We start from the raw sequence: 12,076 nt of genomic DNA, 5'->3' as shown, positions 1-12,076 counted from the left end.
TTATCAAGTTGGTGGGTCGCCAGTGGGAGCTTCGGGTCTTGTGAACGTGTGGTGTTTGGATGTTCTCTGATTATGGTCCGGAGCTCTCTTGTAGTGCTACCTATACAGACTTATTCACAGGTGCAAATGATGGCATACACTACATATGTTGTTTGGCAGTTGATATGTTCATTAATGATTAAATCATTACAGTTTTTGAATTTAGTAATTCGCGTTTTCTCAGGATATCCACACATGGAGCAAGTACTGCATGTTGGTGCTCTCCTGAATGATAGAGTTGGGTAGGGTTTAATATCCTGGTCCATGAGCAGTAATGACCAGTGTTTGTTTTAGAATTGTCTGTATTTTGTAACTATCTGAGTTATACCTAATTACAAATCTGACTGATTTCTCTTCCCTTTGTATCTTGTCTGGTTTATCTCATCTTTGGTTTACCTACCTAAGGGACTCAATGCATACACTGCAAATATTGGAACAAATCAAATGGTAACCAGATTTCCTCCTTGTAACATTAGAAATAAAAGCGCTCTACACTTCGATAGACCACCAAATAGCACTGGATAGTACTGACCAGCTCTTTGCTAGTAAATCAGCCTCACATAATACCCACCTCGAAATGACATCATTGACATTAGGCATAGCGTTATTTTTTAGTTTTACCTCATTTTCAGCAATCTAATTATGATATTTGAATGTTTTTGTGTTTGAATTTGACAAATAAACTAATAAAACATGTTGCATTCATGGTGACTCTTAATGACAAACCTGTTTCTAAGGTTGTTGTTGAATCAGTGATACACATGAAATATGGCCGTTGTACCCTACAGAAGAGATTGTTTGACCACATCTCTGCTAAATATGCATTGAAGGCATAAAATAAGCAGTGTTGTGTAGCAATTTGTTATGCAATTATGTAGGTTTGCTAATTAAATTGACACTTGTGTAGCAAAAATAGCTATTTAAGTTACCCTGTTCAATGAAAGCATAGTTTGCCCTGCATTCCTCTCTTGCCCTCAGTCCTCTACACCCCTTTTTCCTCTGTTCACTGGAGTAATCACCTCCTCCTTTCTTACTTTCCAACTGTTGGGTAACATTTTCATATCAATATTAAATCTTCCTGACGTGTGTCAACCCCAGAACTTTTTGCTGGACTGGTAGATAATTTTTCCCTATACCTCTGCGAGTAGGAATATTTTCCAAACTCACAGAGTTGTTTACTCTTTTTATGGGTGTCGTTTTTAAGACTCTCCATAGTGCTGTTTAAAAGTCATCCTCTTTGACAACATTTTGGCAAGAAGTGGCTATTGTTGCTGGGTTGCATTAGGGTCTCCCCTTTTAACTTTCTCTGGCTAACCTTGTGAGAACTACAGTTCCCAAGGTTAGAAAGGATCTTTGGATCCCTTTTACATTTTATTAGGTGAACCCAGCACACCCAACTTTATGTGGAGTGCTGGGGTGATACAATGTATCCGCTTTCACACTAACACTGTAACAATTGTGTTACAGGGACAAATACAAACTTACTTTAATGGCTGGTGGCAGTGACACTTTTTTCCAAATTAGGTGCACCTTTACCACGTGCTGTTTTCACAGCTGCGGTAAAGGCACCCATGGGTATCCATTTTACCAGAATGGCCCCCCGTCTTCTTTTTTTGCCATTTGAGTGTTCCTAGTCCTTTCTTGCTCCTTCCCCTGACCTCCAGGGTGGGAAATTTCTTTGTGTGATTTGTATCAGCGGCGGGGGTCCTGTGAACTCCCTGCCCAGGCTCCAGAGTGTCTGTGAAGGCAGGAATGAGGGAGGAGTCCAAAACTCTGCAGCCCTTTGTCTTCCAGCCTGCCTGTGAGAACCCAGTACAAACTGGTCAGCTGGCTATCCTAAAAGGACTGCCAACCCCCCAAGTTTGAATGTTGCATGGCTGTTTGATTGTCTGGGTTCCAGCATAAAAGTCAGATCCTGGAAGCTGGAGAGGTAGTCGACCACTGGAACCAAAACCGAAGAGGAAGAATTTGCGGCTGAAATGATTTCCAGCGAACGGAGAGCCTGCTATGTAAACAGAGCCTGTTGTAGCCCTTCCTTCCAATCGACCTGAGGATTCGGGAATGACGACCTTGAGCCAGAATCTGATGAGACCCACTAGACTCAAGAAGGCCTGCGTTTTAGCTATCCTATGCCATTCTGCAACCTTCCGGGGCTTCAATACCCCACTACCCTGGGATCTCGAGCCATTATGCAGTGCACAGTCTTCTGAATTCCGAATCTCGCTGAAACTTCGTGAGCATCCTGTTGGATCTCCAGAGGCACGATTCCAGTCAGGAAAGTCCCCTCAACAGAGTGCTGGACCTTGCAAAGTACGAGAATCTGACCAGCGATATTCTGTCTTCTTCTGTGTTCCTGAGGAAGGCGGCAAATCCACAGAGCCACATCCAGCAGTGAGGAAAACCTTACCCAGAGGTTTCCCTGTGATCCTTGCTGCAAAAGTCCTTCCAATGTCCAGTCTTCTGTCTTCTTGATGAAGGAATTCAACAACCAGGTTTTTGACTACAGATCCTGAAGTCCTCCTGCTGCAAAATCTTCTTCTGCGCTGGCTTGTGTATTTACTTACCTTAAGTCTTGTGATTCCTGTGTAGTTTTGGGGTGTTTTCTGTGATAGGGAGTCCTCTCATCCATTGCACCCAGGTCTCTGCTGGAATCCTCCTAGTGTGTCTTCTATGAAGTCCCTAGACCCTCAACTAACTCTAAAAGTACAGTACTCACTTGTTCTAAGAGTCTTCCTTACGAACTCTGACTTTTGCTACTTAAGAACCTATCCTGTCCTGCCTATTGGACACTAGACCCTAGTGATCCCCTTTCTGCCACTGAGAACACCCATGCCCCAAGAATAAGGGAAAGCCTTCTAAGGTTTAGGCCTGTTGCCTAGAAAAGAAAATATGTGTTTAAAAGTGACTTAATTGCAAAAGAAGTTGGTTGGTAACTCTGAGAGTGAATAGTTACAAAAGTCATTACTTACCTTAGAAACGTTCTGCCATTGTGAAAAGTATATGTAGGGTTATTTTACTTACTTTAGTAATGTTCTGCCATTCTGAAAAATATATGTAACATCTTTCTTTACTTAGAAACTGTTTTGCCATTCTAATAGAAAGTAGATATAAGGTTATTTTACTCACCTGTAAATTGGCAGTGCCTCTTTCACAAAAGTAATGCTGTTGGCTTCACTAACTATTTCTTTCAGAGAATAGGTGTATAAGTTTCCCAACTGGGTCTTGCCTCCCCTGACTTCTGTTAGCCTGTCAAGAATAAGTCTGCATTAGGTTTGACCTACCTAGAATAACCTTGAGTAATTCCTAAAGTGTAGCACTGAGCCTCATTAGAAATCTGGCGGCAACCGTGTCGGTAGAACCGCCAGGTTGCTGCCGGAACTGCAACATTTTCCAGCACCTGACTTGCCGGAAACACCGAGGCATTACAGCCACAGCCCTCAGTGAAGTCAGGCGCCAGAAAATGTAATTCCCCATTCCCATTTGAGTCCCATAAGACTCAATGGGAATGGGTACCACAGAAGCACCGGCATGTTATAAAATAACGGAGCCGGTGCTTCCGTGAAACTCTGCGGGTGGGTGGTATTCTGCCCGCCAGGTCTGACCCTGGTGAGCGGGACGGCATCCGCCCACACACTTGTAGTGTGCCGGTCCGGTAACAACAGTGTAGGTAGGTTTACCAGCACCGTTGTTACCGGACCGGCACACTTATAATGAGGCCCACTGGGTTTTGCTTTCACTGGTCTGTTTTAGACAGACACAAAAACAGTCTGAGTTTTATACCTGCCTATAAGTCGCTGATAGCTCCTTTAAAAAGTGCATAGGTTTTACTTACTTTGAGGTATCCGTTTGCCAACCTAAAAGAGATTATTGCTTATCACAATCTGTTTTACTGATCTCAAAAGCACCTGTAATAGAATAATACATCCTTAGGTTTTACTCACCTAGTATAACTGAGTTATCAAAAAAGAAGTTATAGGTTTTACTGTACCTAGAATATGTGTTCCATTATTCACATAAAGTATATTGTCCAGTTGATTTACTAAGTGATTTCTTACTGAGCTTCAGGGTATAACTGACAGGGTCTACTACCCTTGTATTACTGAAAGTAATCAGAAAATAATCTATGGTATTACCCCCCTACAAATACTGTTAGGTGTTCTAAATAAGGTCTGTGCTTTGATTTGTGTATTTAAAGCATAGTGTTGTGTTTTTATAATGTGTTTATATGCTTTATGATAGTCGTTACTTACCCAAAAGTCTCTTGATCTGTTTGTATATAAAATACGCCCTTTATTTTTACAATACATAGTGTGTCAGTGTTTCTTTGGACCATATGTATAATACACATTCTTTGTACTGATTCTACAGCCCTCTCTCCCTTCTAAGATAGGTCTGGCTGCTCTGACTACGCTACCCTGAACTCAGGTATTACAGCCTTATACCAAGAGTGGAGACTTGTACTGCCTCAGTTGAATGGTTTTACTAAGCCCTTTGTTGGGCTTCAGAAAAACTGTATTAACACCAAAAGCCTGTGTGGGAGTGCTAGTCAAGATTTTTTTTTCTTCAAATAATTGCAAGTCAGAAGTAATCGAGATGACTATTTTATTAAGCCAATTATATCCTGTCTGGCAAAGAAAAGTAAGTGTTAAAAGACAGTCATGCAATTCCATTCCTTACATGAGGCATAATTGCAGTATTGCTACTGTAAAACACTGCAGTATCTCCATGCTTTACAGTAGAGTTTAGGTTAGTATATCTAAATCTCAGTGCCAGCTAGATTTCATTTTATTGGGGAAGATATATCATACAGATGAGTGAACACTTTTGAAAATGTACATGATTACAGTCACATACTTTGATGGCAAACCTAGTTCAGTGACCTACTGGTTGCATAAATCTGCAACTGCTGCTCAGCCCATGGGCTGAACCCATACTCCTGTAGATTCTATCTTATCACCCTGTTGCTTTATATCAACTACCCTGAAAGTGAGATGGCCACAAACTACAATTTTCCACCTAGTTTGTCCAGTTCTCGGCCTGCTACACCATCCAATCTGCTTGTTCACTTGCTTTCCTTCCTCTTACATAATGAATACACAAAACTAAATGGATATGTACACAAAGTAGTGATCAATAGTCCCATCAAGTCTGTACATGTACAGATCTACTGCAATATTATCCACCTTATTTAACCTCCACAGCTCACTTTGCTCTACGATTATGATTGCCTTGTATAATAGCACAAACATGAGAGGCGGACAAACTGTTTTCAGAGCCCTTTTATTGTAACTATTTGTGTCCATTCATGGAGCTAACCTTTTACAGACACTCATCCAGGGCACGCAGAGTCAACTTGTCCACTCGCATAGTCGAATAGATTTTATGAAGGACAAGTACCATTTGCAGGGGACATTTGAAACTTTGATTTAATCTTTTCTTTGTTTGCAGTAAATGTCAAATACAACTTTCACTGTGTTTGGCTGACCTATGGGAGGCAGCAGTGTGCCAAACATAAAGTGGGTTTTTGATGACTGGACCAATTTTACACAACGTGCATTCACATTTTTTGTCATCTGTTCCCAAGGGTCGAGCACATTTCTCTTAGGTTGAGTAGGGAAACTCAGTTACTAGACCTGTATGTCTTGCGGGATTTTAAATAATTTGCAAGACCTGACTCTTTTTCACTAATGTCTTATTTCAGCAGTACACAGAAATGCAGTATTGTTGCTTGGTTTATGTCTTGGGTACAAAAAACCTCTGGTGACATTAAAAATATTAGTATACCATTGCTAATTAAATGGGTTTGTTTACTAATCAAGAAAATGTTAATGAGCAAGATCTGCTAATCAATTTATGAAAATGAATGAACTATTTATAGATATTGTTTCTAAAAGTTGATTTTGCTATTCTGTGTATATACACTGATTACATCATGGAGTCCTTTTTTGCAATTTTCCAATTCCCCATTTTAAGCACTTAAATTACCTTTCGGTACATCCATATACACACAACACATTATCTCAAATGAATTTGTTGTTGAGTAATATTTTTTAACTGGTCCTTCTCATGATCAGTTGTACTGCTCACAGTGTGATCAGGCAGAAGGATTGGGTGGATGGTCTCATATGCACTATAAGTAAAATGTGAAAACGGAAACAGTGTCAGAGAATGAAGAGGGTACATGACACAGTCTTTAACATACCATTATAAACTTGAAAATGAAATTATTTGTTTTATATACCTGTCGCAATGGGAACTCTCTCGGGAGCTACTTCTTCCTGATTCATGCTGAGCGTCTAAAAGTATTTTTTCCATATCGCCATTATAAATGGAAATGGAAGCTGGAACCTGCTCTTGGCCAATATTTTGTTCCATCCCATTGTTACCATTGCTGCTGTAGTGGAGTTCCACCCAAGAACCTGTTGAGCACATTCGGAATGATTAAACATTCATAATTCAATAAATCAATTCAATTCACTTATAAACACTGCATATGTGTTAACCACTAAACATAGTATGAGGTATACAAGTATACAAAGCCTAACAGTTAATTCGCAATTAAGAGTTAAACTAATATGCTGAATGATCAGTGTTTCTTTGCCTGACATAATTTCCATCCATTTACAGACGTCGCAAGGTTGACATGTCAATATGCTTCTGGTTTTAAGTTATTTGAGGATAGGGTAAGTTTCATCTAAAAGAATGATTGTAATGTATACAAATTCATTGGTTTAAGTAGGTCCACCCGGAACAGTCAAAGGCAAGATTGTGCTGTATGATGTGATGTTGGCATGCAAGAAAAGATATTTGGGAAGTCTGCACATATGTGAAATGAACGTAAAACTGGCTTATAGTGTGAGGGAGCAGAGTAAGGGAGAGGTAACGATCATGAGATAATAGCCCTTCACAGAGTAACTGCCAGAGGCGATGCCGAGTGCTAGAAATTTGGGAAGGGCAATAATTGCAAGTTTAAGGGGGGTGGCTACATGGATGTAAGTCATGGGGGTCTGGTACGCAGAAGAAGTGGACATACATGACAGCTGATAACAAGAAAATAAACTGGAAAGGTGAGAAGGAACAAGGGTGATAACAATGATCTGTTACAAGGGAGAGGTGATGTGGGAACATCATGTGTATTAATTAATAGCTTATTCTCTGTGTGCATCTTAAAACTGTGTAGTGTTCTTCCGTGTGTCTTTTTCAAATAGTGGTTATGGATTCTCTTTCAGCATGGACACCAATATAGAGAAACTCTGTTTATTAATTGTATACATTAGGAGACGATATCCTGCAGGGTTGCATGCAAGTTAACATGAGACTACGGATGCAAGAGACAAAATACTGTGATGCCTGAACAGCTATAGACAATGATAAAAGAGAATGTGAGGATTGGAAAAGTACTAACTTGAGTAGGTAGCTCAAAGTTACCAGGTTACCCCATAGTATGGACATCTCTAGTAGGTAACTTGAACAGAGAACAGAACCGTCAGGAATTCTGGTCAGTCAAGATTTCTGGACAGGAATTCTGCTGGGCACACAGGACTGGGACAGGCTGCTGGGCACACCGGAGTGGACGGGGTCTGCAATCAGCAAGGCGCTCTGGTCACCGCCTGACAGAACTGGACAGGATTGGCACGGCACAGGATTGGGTTTAATCTGCCCTTCTCAGTGCTGAAGATACTTATTTAGCAGGAAAGCAGTTACACCACAGCCCAGCTGCTCCTTTGGTTTCCCCTTTAAGTTTGTGGGATTCTGGTTCTAGATGTTTAATGCATAGCTGAGAACGGTCAGCTATAGAATGAGCCTTGTTGCTTTGCCAAGTTTCTGGAGTCTGGAGCAAGGAATATGGATGGATCTCCTTCAGGGTACTTCGCCAGGATTAGGATAGTGGGTGAATCTGTGTGTCCTTCCAAGTCCTCAGCTTTCTCTATTTATGCATATGGTAAAGGGGTGTGTATGCTGGATTTTCCTAAGCGCGCCCCCTTGGTTGGCTATAGGTTAGAATCTCACCTCTCCCTTGATTGGAGGAGAAAACAGGGTGTCACCATGATGATGTGGTTTTATGAGTCAGAGAATCCTCCCCTTGCCTTTTGAACCTAAAATCTACTTTTAGTATAATACATATTTACAATTTTGCAAACTTTATAAAATAACATCTAGATCACATATTTTATGGAGCAAATGCTCTTCCAAGCCCCGTCATTGTAGGATCTTGTGTCGGCTTTTGACAGAATTCTGCCCTTTTGGGCCGGAACACAATATCTAGTTTATCCAAAAATGTGTACAACTGTGCGCATTACATATGGGCATAAGCGTGTGAAGTTTCATGCTTTTGACATAAATACATTTGCTGCAAAGCCATCATTTTCACAGCTACTTCCCAGAACATAGCACATAGTTCTGGCTCCTCTTAAAATGTGCAGCCAAAAATTAGGTTCAGAAGTCCGGGTTTACATATTTTTTACAATTGTACACAGTAAATTATCAGTCTTTTTACAAATATGCTTTTTGTCCATTGTGAATCAACAAAAGTTGTCCGTCCCGCCTCCTTCCTCTTCTTGCAGCTCAGAAGCAATCTCTGCCACCTTCCTTCTGGCAGAGGCCAGTTACGATCCTTCCTTAGCATCTCCTTGCCTTGGAGGAAGTCCATTGTGCTCTTTCCACAGTTGCCCAAGTTCCCCTCCCCTCTGAATCAACACAAGGGTGTGAGTTCCTGGTCTAGAGAGCAGAAGGGAGGTGGCTGGCCCCTGTGGGGGAAGTTGTTGGTGGTTTGGCTTAATTTTAAATGTCATTTTTTTGCAATTTTCTTTGTTTAAATAAACTTGTAATTTTAAAACAAGCAGCTAAAACACTGATTCCAGACTCTAAACCATGAAGTTTAAATAGTTACAACCTAGGTTACTCTTAATAACAGGTCACTTAGATTTCAGACATTAAATTACCATGGTACAAGTTTACAGTTTTAATGCAGGCTTTTGAAACAGTCATTCAGGCGGCCGCTGGTACTGCGCCCAGATTTTGACAGATCCCACTGGCAGGCAAGCTTGTGCTGTGGGTGTTTTGATGATAAATTCAGCTTTCCAGGATATTGCAATTTCACAATGATTTCTTGAATTCAGTAAAATGTGACACCCAGCAAGGATATTGGATGTTTTATGGCGTTTTGGACCGGCATTCTGCAGTTTCAGCAACCAAGAAAAAGATTTGAAAACAAGATTCTGGATTCCTTTCAGTAAAGCACTGCTTTTCCCTCTGTGCTCCATTTTTACTTGTTGGGCAGCACAGTGACATGTTTCAGGAGTGCGGTCTCCGTTCCACCACCGACAACATGCATGGTAGATTTGGCAGCCATCTTTTTGTGCTTTGTAGAGTGCAATTTTCATAGGTTTTGGCGCGCATAGAGGTTTTGCGGCCATTTTGATGATTCTGGCACCACCAGGACACAGTGATGCCGCAAGGCAGAGCATAAGTGGGTTAATACATCCCACAACTGTTCCCAAGGGATAAAGAGGGATTTTCATCCCCTTTACATTTTACATAGTGAGCCATCACACCCCACCTTATGGGGTGTGCTGGGGGATACAATGTATCCACTTGCTTACTTACCTATAGCATTTTTATTACAATGTTTACTTGAATGGCTGGTGTCAGTGGTTTTACATTAGTGACTTCTTATTCTTATTACTCGCCGGCTGTTAAATCAGCCGCAGTAATGCAGAGAAGGGCCACCATTTTTAAGTATCCTTATTGTTTCCGATGTCTTCACCTGCCATTCTAGGTGGGAACGACCTCAGTGGAGGTTGCGTCTTTGGCAGGAATCCTTTGTATTCCCCGCACAGGCTGCAGAGTGTCTGAGAAGGCAGGAAGCAAGGGCAGAGTCCAAAACTCTGGAGCCCTTTTGTCTTGCAGCTTACCTGAAAGGAACCAAATCCCGGTGGGGGGCTGGCTGTCCTGGCTGGACAGCCAGAAAGCCCCTTTCTGTACACTGCAGGGAGAGATTGCAGAAGTTGTGCTGTAGTTCCTGATAAATACTCTGTACCTGGAAGCTGCTGACAAGTCGACCACTGGAGCTGAAACCTAAGAGGAAGATGAAGAAAAGACATCTATAGTGATTTCCAGTGACCAGAGATCCTGCTGTGCAACCAAAGCCTGGTGCAACCCTTCCTTTCAATCGACCTGGGGGTCCTGAACGCGAAGACTCCTGCCCAGAGGCTGCTGAGATCCACTAGCTACAAGAGGACCTGCATTTTGGCTCATCCCACAACATGCTGCAACCTTGCTCGGCTGCAAACCACCAGTAACCTGGGACCTCGAGCCTGAGTGCAGTGCATGGTCCTCCGAAGTCCAAATCCAACTGAAACTTTGGTGGACTCCCTCTGGACCTCCAGAGACATGATTGAAATTTCAAATCCCCGAAGTCCCCTCGTCAGAGTGCAGAACGGAGAGAGTGAAGAGAATCCAACCAGCGATATTCGTTCTGCATCTGGCTGCTGTAAAAAAGCACCAAATCCACAGAGCCACAAGAATCTGTGAAAAAACCTTAGCTGGAGGCCTCCTCTGATGACTGCTGCTGCATGTTCCCATCCAGTATCCCGTGTTCCCATCCAGTGTGCCGTTCTTTCGTCTTCTGAGCAAGAATCCAGGGACCGGGTCCTGTGCTTTTGCATCCTGAAAGCATCCACCCAGAAGCTCTTCTTTTCTCCTAAAGTACTGTGTGGGCTTGGGTAATACTTACTTTAAGACTGGTGTGCATCCTGCAAGGCTGAATGGGTGATTTGTGTGGTTGGGAATTTGCCCATACCACTTGCCCAGGCCTAATGCTGGAAGACATATAGGGAGCCTTCTGTGAAGTCCCTGAACACTTTAAATAACTCTGAAACTGACTACTTGCTTGTCAAAGAAGCTATCCTGTGGAACGTTGACTTTCCTGCAACTGAACCCTATCTCAACATGCCTACAGTTGGAACCTAGACTACTAGGGTCCCTCTTCTGCCTCTGAGAGAACTCGGGACTAGGGAAGGACTGGATAAGAAAGGGATTCTGCCTCGAAAGTATAACAAGTTACTTACTTGAAAAAGAAGTTAGTGTGGTAACTGTATCTCTGTGAAAGAAGAAATTACAAAGTGTTTTTAAGTTTATGCTTACCTTTCAGTTGCACTGTGCCCCTCTAAAAAGTATATATGTTGCTTTTCTAACTTTGTATGGTGTTTCCCGCTTCTAAAAATTAATACGAGTTGGTACTGTTTTTATCATTGCTTAACTGAAGGAGTGTAAAAGCTTACGAATAGGGTTTACCTACCTTGAATAACTTTGTGGCATTCATAAAGTGTATCAATGTGTGTTGCTTTCTCTGGTTTGCTTTATAGAGATCTAAAACAGTCTTGAAATTAATACTTCTCTTTGTGTTGCTTGTAGCCCCCTCTTGAAAGTATACAGGCCTTACTCACCTTGAATAGCTGCTGCTCTTCTTAAATGGGTTGTGCTTCCCTGAATTGCTTTGGTGCTATTATAAAATAATGTCATACCGTTCTTTCTTACCTTAGAAACTTTATTATACACTTCTGAAAAGTATACTGGGTATAACTAGCTATTAGATAGCTGATAGTTATGTAACAATAGGTCAATTACTTACCTTGAAATACATTGGGCCTCATTACAACTGTGCCGGTCTGGAAACACTGGTGCCGGTAAGCCTACCAGCACCAGTGTTTCTGGACTGGCACAGTACGACTCTGCGGGCGCGTGCCGTCCCGCCCGCCATTCCCATGGAGTCCTATGCGACTCCATGGGAATGGAGACTTACAAAATTACTGGCGCCTGACTTCCCCGCTGTTGGGGTCGAAATACCTCAGTCTTACTGGAAAGTCTGGCGCCAGTAATTATTAAGGGTCTGGCGACAACCTGCCGGTTTTACTGGCACGGTTACCGCCAGACCCGTAATGAGGCCCACTGTGCTTTTCATAAAGTTTATTAGGGTTTTGCTTTCCCTGATTTGCTTAGTGCATTCTAAAATAGTTATTCAGTGTTCATACTTGTC

At 42.0% G+C, this 12,076-nt stretch overlaps 1 protein-coding gene across 2 annotated transcripts in view; it reads right to left on the bottom strand.

Annotated features, from left to right (window-relative positions):
* The window catches only part of BNIP3 (BCL2 interacting protein 3), a 409,172-nt gene that overhangs the window by 331,106 nt on the left and 65,990 nt on the right, over window positions 1–12,076 (bottom strand). For both annotated transcript variants that reach the window (XM_069611439.1, XM_069611438.1), the window contains exon 2: window positions 6,281–6,458. In XM_069611439.1, coding sequence (XP_069467540.1) covers window positions 6,281–6,458 — 178 coding nt within the window. The remainder of the gene's footprint in view (window positions 1–6,280; window positions 6,459–12,076) is intronic.

This window comes from Ambystoma mexicanum, chromosome 8, assembly GCF_040938575.1.
Source record: "Ambystoma mexicanum isolate Mex_15411 chromosome 8, UKY_AmexF1_1, whole genome shotgun sequence".
Taxonomy (NCBI): domain Eukaryota; kingdom Metazoa; phylum Chordata; class Amphibia; order Caudata; family Ambystomatidae; genus Ambystoma; species Ambystoma mexicanum.
The sequence above is the reverse complement of the archived record's forward strand: the minus strand, read 5'-3'. Positions and strand labels throughout refer to the sequence as shown.